The 13,317-nt window shown below is 40.3% G+C and overlaps 1 protein-coding gene across 1 annotated transcript in view; it reads right to left on the bottom strand.

Annotated features, from left to right (window-relative positions):
• Positions 1-13,317, bottom strand: part of arrdc1b (arrestin domain containing 1b) — a 37,164-nt gene that overhangs the window by 5,870 nt on the left and 17,977 nt on the right. Inside the window, exons 2-5 of the mRNA XM_047570104.1 lie at positions 13,084-13,194; positions 6,628-6,678; positions 1,113-1,267; positions 575-757 (exon numbers count right to left, since the gene is read on the bottom strand). Of these exons, the coding sequence (XP_047426060.1) occupies positions 575-757; positions 1,113-1,267; positions 6,628-6,678; positions 13,084-13,194 (500 nt within the window). The remainder of the gene's footprint in view (positions 1-574; positions 758-1,112; positions 1,268-6,627; positions 6,679-13,083; positions 13,195-13,317) is intronic.

The raw sequence follows: 13,317 nt of genomic DNA, 5'->3' as shown, positions 1-13,317 counted from the left end.
TAAAGTAACAGTGCGAGAATAGTTAGATAAAAAAATACAATACGGTAAAAGAATAAATTACTACACATGAGTAAATATATTTAGACTATAAAATATTTACAGACTGTATCGCAAAATCTTTGATTGATTAAACATTTTTTATATATACACACTGTATATATTTTTTACTTCCCCCCACAAATTTAATTTCTTTACCTTCACATTAACATGAATCCAGCATATTTTATTAAAGGGATAAGGGATAACTTAACATTGAATGGAAAATTATGATAATAGTGTATACTTATAAATAGCACTAGGCTGCATAAAACATAAATAATAGGTAGGGGGTCCCTATTTAATCTCCCCATCAGTTTGGGGTCCTTGAGAAACGTTGAAGACCTCTGATTTAAAGCAACAATTACAAGGTCTTTGCTGTGTTTTATTTTCTTAATGTCTACTCTATTTTCCTGAGCACCACCCAACATCTGGAAATAAAGACAAAAAGAACAAATTCATATTTCCCTAGATGACCCACTTAAGTCCCCTTATTGAGAGAAAACATAATTACTGCCCAACATATTCAATAACGCACCTGTATGAGACTGGCCAGGACGTATCCTGTGTCTTTCCCAGACTTGTTGTGGATCTCAGTGGCTAACTTGATGACTTGACCGGGGATGTAACCCCTCATGTCACTGCGAGTTTTCAGCATCAAAGTCCCCGTCTTCACCAAGTGGTAGCTGAACTTCTTAGTGATCACAGCGTGACTCTGATGCTGCAGACACAAAGAGTCACGGGACAAATGTTGGTTTGCGTGGCAGGTTTCAATAGCAGATGCTGTGCTGATTATTCATTGCTGCCAAGTTCCAGAATATCAGGAAACTGACAGGCAGCATGGGAAGAGAGTGAATTATAACAATTATGAAAAGGAAGGGGTGAAAATGGATGAGATCCTGCTGAGTCATGAAATTAAATAAGCCTTGAGTGAAACGGAAGTTAATCAAATGTAGAGATGCATTACAGTGTTTCACATCCTCCCACTCTTTCAATCTGGTCCCAGATTTACTCCCAAAGAATGAAGGAGGAATAAAAATGAGCATCAAGTGAAGATTTGTAAATCAAACACTTACTTCAATGCCGGGCACCTCATTGAGGTTGAGCAGGTTGAGTATGTAGAAGGGCTTCTGGGCTTTGTAGTCCTTGGAGAAGCGTGGCGTGTCAATGGCTGCTTTCAGACGGTAGATAACTTTTCCAAAAAGTCCCTCAAAGGACGTTGGGACAGCGGCTGAAGAGAAGATTGGCAAAAAGATGGAATAAATTAGAGTAGCTGACATCTGATGTGTGGCCGATGCAATACATAGATGCTTGTGTGAAGTGAGAAAAAATGAAATCCTGGAAATACACGGCTAAACATAAAAAAAAAAGAAGAGATTAAAAAAGACGATAAGAATGTAAAATGTGATTTCAATGGCTTTGCGCCAAAATCCTGGTCAATTAAGCCCAAATTTCCACAAAACAAATGATGCAATTTTAAAATAGATGGTTAATTGCGGCTGCAGTTCATCGGGATTTGTTCTATTAGGGGAGGAAGCAGACTAGAGCAGAAAACTGTCCTTGTCCAAACCATGTCAGAGCTGTCAGTAGATGTAAGAAGCTTTTCACACTGACTCTTCCACATCTTGCCCTGAATTGAATAGGACGGTGTTTTTTGTGTCTCAAAGAAAGGACAAAGAGGAGAAAACAGTGAGGGAAAAGGCTGGGGGGTAGGAAATTTAAGAACAGAGGGATAAAAATAACTATCTGGAGGAGAAAGCGGGGACAGAGAGACAGGAGGAGGGAGACGTTCAGAGCCAGTGGAGAGGAAAGAAAGGTTCAACGCGAGGTTCAAAGCCTCCTCGGAGACTGTCATCCATACAAATAATGTGCATTTAAATGTCCAAGCAGAGTATGCGATAAGGTGATTAATGTGTTGTCAAAAATAAAATCAGAGCCACTGTGTCACCCTCACTATTCTAATGTGTGCCTGGTTTATTTCACCCTCATTCAGATGTTAATGTCAGCGAGGGTGGCGGCTGCTGCAGGGACAATTTGTTGCTCCTGTCAATAAGAATTAACCAGGAGAGACGAGAGGTTGTTGTCTGGCTATAGACAGCTTGGAAACTAAAACAGAGCCGCAGATGGACTGACAGAGAACAGACTATAACACCTCGTTGGATTTTTCAGGAGACACTGGTCTGTTTGTGTCAGCTGAATGTGAGAATCAAAGTTCTCCCAGATCTGTTCTCCTTATATAGTGCTTTATCATTAGATGCTCAAAGGACTTGCATTGAATATATTATTCATTCGCTCTCACAGTCACACCCTGGTGGTGGTAAACTACCTCAGTAGTCACAGCTGCCCTGGGGCGGACTGACAGAAACATGGCTGCCAACCACCACCAAACATCACTCACTCACAAACACCAGTGGGGTTCATACTGGGAGCAGACTCAGTATAGGATCGGTATAGTAGTGATTGAACCGCCAACCTTTCGGTTATTGGACAAGCCTTTTGGTTTCGGATAAAAGTACAGATTCTCGATCCTGGCTTTATGTCATATAAACGTCTAAGCAGCACTCATGATATGCAACTTCCATGTTAGTGCTGTCAAAGGATTTTTAATCAGATTAATCACAGGGTTTCTGTCGATTAACTTCAATTAATCACGATTAAATATCATTTGTTTTTAATCGATATTGATCGTATTTGATTTTGCATGAACCCAGTTACTCCTCTTACAGCAACTACTAAGACAAACTAACTTGCTGACATTGTCCAAGAGGAAAGCTGACCGCAGTCTCTCACATGGGACAGTGGTTGCAGGTGTGGCCAGATATTTGCAAGCCAGCACTGCCAGCTTGTCTTTGTCTTGGTTTGTCTCAAGCTGGGTGACGTGTTAGCCAAAGTGCTAACAGAATCCCAGACTAACATATGCTTTTAAAATGGCATTTTAAGTCAGAAGTGCTTCAGTGAAAAGAAAACTCTTTCCTGCAGAGTGTGCATAATACTTAATGGCGGTCCGCGTGCTGTTTAGTGTCTTCCATCTTTATCATTTGGTTCTGCTGCCTCTCACTATCGAATCAACTGCACATCTGCACATGCTGTACTGGGACAAACTCCCTGAAATGCGTTGCCAGAGACGTTCAGAGTCATTCTGCGCTGCAGATGGATTAATTGCATTTTTAATTAGATTAAATTAATCATGATGATGGATTAATTCGCATTAACATGTTAATTTTACCAGGCCTAGTATATTTCATTACAAATCAGTTGCTAATTACTAGTTAAGGTGCCAGTCTCAAAGGTTTTCATATGTAAGGTCTGTTCTGGGTATTGGAGCATGAGGTAACACGTTGGTGACTGAGGCCCATATTTAGGCATCATCATTAACTGTGTGTCTGTGGTGACTTTCTCAGAAAAACTGCTGTATTATATTACTATTAAGGTAATGTCATAAAAAGATATCATGATATGAATGAAGAATGCTCCATTATTGTTAAAAGGTTCAGTGATTGCAAAATAATGCAAAGTGAATATTTCCTGCAGCTAAAGCTCCACATTAAATGCAGCAAAACTTAGTTATCATGAAGCATTTCCAGAAAAGGCAGTACATTTTGACTCAGTACATCATCTACATCTAACATGAAGTTTTGTAGTGATTTTTTAAGCATTTTTTTTTTTTTTTTTACAGTCAATGAGTTTAAATTATTTCACAGAGTGAAGGAACAAGAAGGAGCAGCTACAGTGAGCTGTTACATGAAGAGCTGCAGGTGACCAACTGCACAATTCCAACTTCTCAGTGATCAGAGAAAGATTAAAATTATATACTGTACTTCTTAATCCCCAGAATTCTGTGACCTGACTTTGCGCTTACCACCAGTAACTACATGAGTCAGCAAATCAATCAATCTCAGAATATATATTATACAAATCACAAGTAACTTCAAACGCTTTTGGGACATTTTTTTTTTTACAATCACCGCAGAGGATTCTTCCTTCATTTCCAAATTGTGCATAAGCTAAAACAACAAGCAAATCTAGATTGTCTAGATTGTTCGAATCAAGTGAAGGAGGTTTTACCTGCTAAACTGGGAGTACATTTGTACTAATTTTTGTGTCCATGTATTGTGTTCTTCTAAATCTATACCTGTTCCTTTTCAGCTTGAATTTCTTTGTTCCCTGTGTGAGACACGATAAGGCCGGAACAACACCTGATGCCTGGACAGATAACTGGGCAGGGCTTGTCGGAAGAAATTCCGTTCCTGTCATCTACAGCTTTGTTAAAAAAAAAAAACATGTGACTGCATACTCGTGAGCTTGAGAAACGTTACCAGGAAGAGCTGCTCCACAAAACCACCACATCACCAAGATTACTCAAACTATTTCAACTGACCGACATTCTCCTCACTACTTTTGGCAGCAAGACACCAAATCTCAAAGTTCATATTAATAAACATTTTTAATAACAGTTTTAATACTTGTACTCTCTGATGCCTGTTTATTAAGGACAGTCACATTGCATCTACATGAAGGAACGCTATGAAACCTTTTTACAAACTAGAGGCGGCAGGGCTAAAATGTTAGTGCTGACAGGCACATCAGGGGCATCCTAGAGTCTAGCTCAAGTACTTTGAATTTGAAGTTAAACACCGCAATATTTCAGGTGCTATGGACTGTTTGATCAAATCACCAATCACAAGTGATCAGATTTAGGTAGTTGTGATCCGACCTGGCATTAACATGCATCTCCATACGTGTCTCCAGATCCAAATGTTTCATGGTTGGCATGAAAATAAACTCTGCCATCAGTTATTGAGACCTGTACAAAAACTTATAACTGCAATCCAGGGAGCTTTTCTACGCACGGTAATTGCCGATAATAAAGGTAACAAAGATAAATGAAGACATCGCTGATTGAGGAAATAAGTAATTTAACCAAACAAGACTCTGCATTCATAATTAAGTGCATGCTGATAAGTTAGGTAATGAATGAATCACACTCGTCTACTCATATTAAATACTTTCATCTGTTCATTTTTGCTTAGATTTATTTAGTATTTAGTAATATTTAGTAACATTTACGAGGACAGGTGATTTTATAAGGCTCTCATTACTAATGTTTTTTTCCTTTTCAGTGAACCCTTTATAATAGGGAGGGTGTTTTTTTAAGAATGAATGAGGCAAAACTCCTATTACACAGGAGGAGGTGCAGTTCAACCACAAAAAACAACTCTTCTAAAACAGAATGTACTATACTGGGAACAACATACATACACACACAGGAAGAAAATGAGCTCATTTGATTCTTTACCGTCAAATGTGGTTCTTACTGTGACTGTGCCAAACAAACAGATGAGCAGCACAGCACCGAAACTTTAAAGGTGATCTCAGCTGCAGCTTTTTTTTTTTTTTAAAAAAAGGTATTTCAAGGTATTTCACTGGGAATGCGAAAACCCACTCTGCTGCAGTGCGACTGAACTTGACCCCGGTGAAGTATACGCAGTATAGTGTGGGCGTCTGTACTTGACTGTATAAACGCATTTGTGTCCATCAGTGTGTGTTTGTTGAGCATGTGAACGGTGAAAACAAAACGTCATCATTATATCCAGACCAGCCCAATGCTATGTACATGCAACAAGAAACAAGATTTCAACGACTGAAAATGGCTTAAACATCCTTTCAAACTACTCCCTCGTCTGTTAGCAGCTTACTTGTTTTTCCGACTCTTAAACCAAAGTTCTGTCCTGTCATTCCAAGACAGCGTAGGGTTTACAAAAAGGAAAAAAATCCTATTTTGCCCTCATTTAATGAGCTACATCTCCAATTAAACAAAAAAAAAGTACATCTATTCCAGATCTATATAACCTTATGTCATACAAATATGTCTTATAAGTTAGGGTTAATCTGCTTCATTTCTATTTTATACATCACCTGCATTCACATAGGAGTGTGTCAGTGTGTTCATTACACCAGCAGGGGGCAGTAAGAGACACTTGTTTCTCCAAAGAGCCACTTATCACTACATGATAGTTGACATGCCCCGTGCTGATGTTCTCAAGTCTAGGGACCTGAGAGGCGGGGAGGACGAAGCATGGAGGCATGAAGACCAATTAAACAGTGACTGCACAACAGGAGAGGGAACTAAAAATAACCCAACCCCCCTGCGCTTCAGCTCATGCCCGAGTGAGTGTAAGATACCACACAGACACTGAACAGTGTGTGCCTTCGCAGGTGGCAAGTATGTTCCGGTGGATCTTTGTGTCGTTTTAGTGGTTTCAGTCATTTATCATCAGCTTACAGGGAAGCCAGCAATAAAAATGTGATTGAGTGGCATGTGGAAATACAGACACATTAACGCAATCAATAGGCTCCACCCAAATCTTTTAAACATTAACCAATGCAACGTTCACACATCTGCAGTATCACCTGTCTGAGTTACGAGAGTTAAAGGTCTTCGAGCTCAAACATTTCCAAGCTGTCACGCATGCATGTGCTTCCTGCTGACGTCATCTGGATCTCTGATAAAACAGGTGCATGAGAAAACATTTACGGGAACAGAGGGCGTGCTCTGAACACGGAGGACTTAGGTTAAATGGTTACACTCACCTGGAATGGGAAACTGAAAAGGGAAGCTGTGTTCACCCGGCGCCAGGACTCCTGTAAAACAAAAGGTTTTATCAGCTATACGGCAGAGCGGACTCACTGAAAACGAGATCCACGGCAAACGTGTTCATATTTTTTTCTACGTCACATGTACACCTTTAGTACACGTTAGAGGTCCCACTGAGGCTCCGTGCCTATGGGGCTCACCTACTTTCCCAGTAGGATGGAGTTTCTCAGACCAACAGGCTTTGTTGTTCAAAGAAAACTGAGCCAATAACTTTTTCTTTTTTCTTTTTTTTTTTGCAACTGAAACCAATCAGCTAGCGTCACAAGAAGTGACAGGTCGTTAGGAGTGTGAAAACAAATTAGAGTTGCTGGCAAACTTGAAGGTTTCCTCAGAAAGGTTAAAAAATGATTTACAAACGCAGTGAGCAAGCTAAGCCTGTTAGCCCACCTCTCTGCTCTCTCACAACATCTACAGTCCAAGTATTGCTGTGCCAAGTTTAGCCTCAGTGTGACATCATCATCTATAAAACAACAACTCTTTATCTCTGTGCTGCCAGTGTCATTCAGGTCAAACCCATTTGTTCCAACTGAAGATGCACTTATCAAAAATATTAAAGGTTTTCTTAAACTCTTAAAAAACTCACTCTCAAACATATGGCCCAGTGTAGTTTAAAGCAAAATCTGTCCAAACAAGCACATCGGAATTTTGTCTGGCACTATTTTCGTCTGCAGATTAATACACATTCAGTACCATCATCATGATCATCATCATCAGCAGCAGCAGGGCAGTGTTCAGTGAGACTGACTCAAGATAAACTGCAGCGAATAATGAAGGCAAATGTCACCCGGTGCAAATGTGTGGCTCACAGATGACTTCTTAATAGTTCTTGGACAACAGCGCGAGTCTATGGCAGAGAAGAAAAAGTGATAAAGAACTTCTTTGCTTCATTGTTGGCTTTGGTCTTTTCATGAGACCTGTTGAGTGTAGAAAAACAGAATATATCTTATCCACTCTTTCAGGGATTCAGAAAAGGCAGACAGATACTGATGTTAAAAAATGGAAAGGAGTGCAGGAAATTACCTCTGATGTAGCATAGCCATACTCGATATTTATTGTAATATGTGTCTGGTATCACGCCATTGGGATTCCATTAAGGGGCAAGACTCAACTGATACAATGAATAAGAAACTATGCACATGAACTGGACAGTCCTACAACCAATCAGAGATATTATCCTGTGAACTGATTCCTCTTTTACTCTTCTTCCCATCAACATATAAAGCCTGGCAGATCTCTGCTGGAGCATGATCAGTCTGAAGCGTAATCGGTTCCCAACCAAGTGATTCCAGATCAATTTTCCCACAAAGGCAGGCTGCTTTTTCAGGCTACCTCTGATGTGCTACAGTATCAGTCTGTTATCAGACAACACAAGGTGAGGTGGAGCAGACCTCGTCCTGCAAAACTCAACAGGAAGCGCTCTGAATTCTGAAGCCATATAAGGACATGTTCTGACTAACCTAATTTACCCACGAAACAAAAAAAAACTTTCATTTCAGTTGTTTGGCTATTACAGTGTTTGCAGTTTTCAGAAAGGACATCAGTCGGCTGCAGTGATTCTCTAGAAAGTGATGCCGAGTTTGGACAATTATGCGAATGTTTACAATTATGTGACGGTTTGCCACGGAGAAAACCAGGAAACTGGATCCCAGTGGCAAACCTTTGTAAACACCAATTTCTGATTTCTCTCTCTGAAGTCCTAAGATATCGCTCAGCCCTAAATGTCTTATCTAACAGTAAAATGGAAATCCTCACATGGCCTGAGAAATCCTCCCACACTAAACTTTTACAATCACAAGACTAAGGATTGAAAGCCAATCCCTCGTTTGATCCCATTTATTCCCTGCAATTAGCAATCATCAACTCATTTTCCAATTGTGCCTTCTCCTGCATCAATTACATACATTGCTTACTCCATAAGCTCAGTCAAATGAATAACAAATTGATAACCAGAGCCTGTGGAGCAATAAAGCCCCCCCCTGTTATACTAAGAGCACCTTTGGCTGACCAGCTTAATCATTTTCTAAAGGAGCTGATGGTCCAATTAAATTCTTCCAGACACCAACACGACTGAGCTCATCAGGGATGGGTGCAACTTTTTCCATTAGCCTGAGCTTCTTGGGGGCAGGGCTCAGGCTGTATGCGTGTTCATTTGCATCATGTTTACTGCTAACGGAAGCAGTCAAGCTCCAGACAAGCGCTGTGCAAACACTGCGTGCCCTCAGCTGACATGGAAACAAGCTACCACACCTACAGAGAGACTCATATTGTACGTTGTAAAAATGTCATCAAGGGAACACATTAGAAGAGATGTAGATATTGTAACAATGAAGCTACTATGACCAATTCATTTCCCTTGTGGATCATTAAAGTTTGTCTAGGTCTAAAAACAGCGTACGCGAAAATTACTTCCATGCAGATGCTCTTCCACAAGGGTGAATCCAAATGTCACAAACTGCTGTGCAGGGAAAACCCCAAGCAGGAGGAAACCCAATGAATTTTTACATAGCAATTTGAACTCTCTATTAGGACGCCAACACATGAATGGTTATAAAGAGACAAACTAGGCCCAGGTCGTGAACTGTAAGTAAGAAAACCTCATACAGATTCATAGCGGCATTCAAAATAACTGAAAATACCACAAAAAATTGTCCATAGGCTAGCTAGTTCAGGAAAGGCCAGCACTTTTTTTACATTTCACAAACGCTGTTCGTCATAAGATCAACTGTCTAAGAACTTCATTTAGATTCCTATTCAAATCTGCAACAACAGATACACAGCTCAACCTTTAAAGAAAAGTGCCTCATAGGTCGTAAAGATGACATCCATTCCAATCACTGAATGTTCATGCTCATATATTTAACTAAAAGACAGCAATACTGCAAGTGTGCAAATTAAATTCATATTCGCTCAGATATACTGTCTGCGCAGAGATTGGAGTATTATCAACAGCAGAAAATGGAAATGTATATGCACGGTAATCTAAACATAAAGCCGCCAGATTGTAAAAACCCATCTCCGGTGGAAAAACAGCAGAGGGAGGGGGCTCCTTATTTCCTGAAGGTCATTAACTGAGAACAGTGACAGGATGGAGAGCGGCCACTGACATCCCTGGGCTGCCCTCCTCTAACCGTCAAACATCTGTGGCATGCCACATTATCAGCCAGCCGCAGCGAGCGTCGGCTGCTTTGTGTAAGAGCGTGTGTCGGTCTCTGTGTGGTGGTCTTCTGTCACCCTTTGCCGTCTCGTTTTTTCCCAGCGCCGCTCGGCCCTTGGGGGCAAAGAAGCCCATTTTTCGGAAGAGAATGGACTGTGGAAAAAAGTGGCAGAGATAAAGGGGAGCAGGGTAGGGGAGGGCAGGTCATGAATTATTTATGTGCTCGGTTTGGTGTGTGCCTGCTGTTTTACGCTACACTATGTAGGCAGTGAGGTGTTCGAGTTTTACTGTTGCCTCATGGATCTTGATATGAACTATTTTTCATTGACTAAAAGGCTAAATACACAGTCTAAAATTAACTATTTAAGATTTAAATCTGCCCGGCCCAACTGTTTCAGTTCATCATATAATTTGAATATTTTAGAATGTTTTTCTGGTGTAAGTTTACACACGTTTCTAATCTTCTTTCTTAATTAGTTACAATGCCTGTATTAATGCACCATTTACGCAGGGCTTCATAAACTAGTGTGCCAACAGGCCTGCAGGTTTCCGGGTGAACTGACTGTGCTCATGTTTGTGTCTGTTGACCCATTTTAAGTGCTCTTCGCCTGCTCCGTGGTCTAATTCTCACTTCTGTGAGAAACCCCGTCTGACAGCGGTTTAAAAAAAAAAAAAAAAGTCCTGATTTCACTCCCACAAGCTGTGTGGAAACCAGCTTGAAAGATAAGGACAAAGCAGACAGGAAGAGCAGATACTTACAAAGCACAGATCAGAGCTTTTAATAAGCGGAATTAACCAATTCTTTGAATGTTTATTCTCCCATCAAATGTGACGGGTTAGTTCATCCAAAACTACCACATCTTCCCACTTCTATCATTTTGTTTCTATGTAAATTTAGCTTGAAGAAATGGAAGGTTTGAGAAAACTGTCGCTATGAGAGGAACGTACCAAACTCATAGGGAACTGGTTCCTACCACCAAATTTAGACTCCTATGTTTGTAGTGTATATTCACCTCTGTCTCAATTTGAACATATGCAAAAATTATACATTTGCATATGCCCCACATTTTATTCGAGATATACACATAAACACAAACTCAACAAACACAGAGGAGATGAACGAAATCTATGTTCCTTTGTACCAGTGGCTTTCTATAGTGTTTTTTATGTGCAACTCAGCTACAGTGACGAAGCAGTTTCCCTTGTGGATGTCTAGGTCTGTGTCTGAGTGTATGCTGATAGTGGTATGGGAGTGAGGTGAAGCCAGATGGAGCGATGGCGTCTTTGACGGTATTCATTTTACTATTAGCAAATATACAAGAGGGTTACCTAAGCAACCAGAGCCTGCAAGGTCCACTAATAAGCAACTGCGCAGAGCGAATCTTTTTATATGTGGACGAGGCTTAACAGGTTCCACTCCTTTGCTTGAGTTTGAGAAAGTATAGAACAGAGTAAAATCTGAATCTACATAAGTAAAAGTTCCACATTCAAAATTGTACTTCAAGTTTCATTTTTAGAATCTACCTCTATAGCTTTTAGCCCATTGACTATATCCCAGTCTCCAAGATCATTATATTATTGTGATATGACGCATCAGCAGTCACTATTTAAATGTTGCAACAGGTCGCACTATTGCAAGCTACTTTACATACATAACAACGCTATATGTGAGTCTGAATCTGAGTTGTAGTGAAACAGAAGTATAAAGTAATCAGCTTATTTGTGTCTGTAATCCACCATCCGTTGTTAAACAAGAAGAAAAAGATAAAGTAGCATATAAATAGAAACAAGTGCAAGCAGTCAGTACACTAACAGTGCTTTCCAACCACACACTGTTAGGATAATGTTTATGCCACACGTTGAAGGATGCAGTCCTGCGAGTTAAACATTGAAACTTTTTATGACGTTTTAACCAGCGAGGATTACACGCTCTAATAACTGTCATTAACTTCCACAGAGCGATTTGCATTTACAACAGATTTCATGCGTGCATGGCACATTTCACATCCCGGCCCTAGGCGGTATTATCAAGACATACAAAAGATGGGAGATCAAAACTCACAACAGATCCTCCGGTGAGCTCTCATTTCCACAGGGGAGAGAACCTCAGTGCAGCTGAGGACGGTGGTACACAGAGACCAGGAGCAAAAAAAAAAAAAAAATGTCCAACCTCCCGGACACTGACGACTATGCCTCGCGTCGGAGAGGAAGCATGCAGAGAGGGAGGTCTGCTGGAGGTGACAGGCTTTAACTCTTCACTACAGGGTGGCATTAAGCCTGCTCCAGCAGATTTCCCATACACCAAATGAGGTGAAAAGCAGGGAGTCTTCAGTCAGATCATACAGTCTCGTTGTGACAGGGATATGGAGGTTCTGCCAATTACATTATCATAAAAGGGAAATAAATCTGTTTGCTTCACATACAGGATGTCATCAGCAAATCTGCCCAGTTACAGGCATGTGAAGGTGATGTGCTGTGATCTTAAAGGACAGTGTTTCCGCATGTGTACATCTTTAAAGTTCACATTAAGAGTGCTATTTATTTACACATATTCAGGTGTTTTGCAGGGGGACTGGAATAAAAATTCAAAAAAGTGTTTATCTGAATGCGAAATTTGTTTGGGCAAACTATAAATGTCTGATGATTCTAGTCATCCAGATCATGGTATATTCAAAAAGGTTTTCTTGAAGACGTTTCACCACTCACGCAAGAGGCCTCTTCAGTTCTTAACGGCTGGTAGAGTTTAGCTTTTTATCAGAAGCTTCTGTGAGTGGTGTACACTTTACACTCATGTGGGGTGTGCTGCAGGTGAGTACCTAGCCGTTAAGAGACTCTAGTAGTGTGAGTTTCAAGTGCGAACCACCCACAGATGTCCTTGATAAAAACCTAAACTCCCTACCAGACATTTAAAGCGTAACTTGAATGAGTCACGAAACGTCTTCAAGAAAACTCAAGCCTTAAAAACGGTTGGTTTTGTTTTAACTTGTTTTGAAGACAAAATCTAAAATACCACTAAGAGTACTACAGAAATCCAACCTTTTTATGTTGGGACAGATAATGATGTATGACTAAGACATATTTACTTAAACACCACACTTAATCTGCTTTAAGATCCTTTCAGCGTAACAGGAGTCACTAGTAACTATTGACCTGACATCAGGTCATGGAAAAGTGAATCCTCTTAATGTTTTTCAAGTGTGATTATGCAAATATTTTGAAACTTTAAGCCGCCCATCACCTTTGTCAGCAACAGACAACATGCTGTTGAAGTACTGCTCCTCCATAGTCCATGAGGGGTCGTTCATTTTGTTGGAGATCCCACATGAGCCCTGGCAGTTCACCTTGATGGCTGTGGACAGAGGAGAGAAAGAAAAATAGAGAGTAAAATAAATATTTTCAGTGGGTCTAATGCATAATTTGTTTTCTGTATTAACTGATTAATCGTTCAGTTACATGAATCTTAAAGCATAAA

The sequence above is a fragment of the Mugil cephalus genome, chromosome 19 (assembly GCF_022458985.1).
Source record: "Mugil cephalus isolate CIBA_MC_2020 chromosome 19, CIBA_Mcephalus_1.1, whole genome shotgun sequence".
Lineage (NCBI taxonomy): Eukaryota > Metazoa > Chordata > Actinopteri > Mugiliformes > Mugilidae > Mugil > Mugil cephalus.
This window is presented reverse-complemented; position numbering and strand designations above follow the sequence as displayed.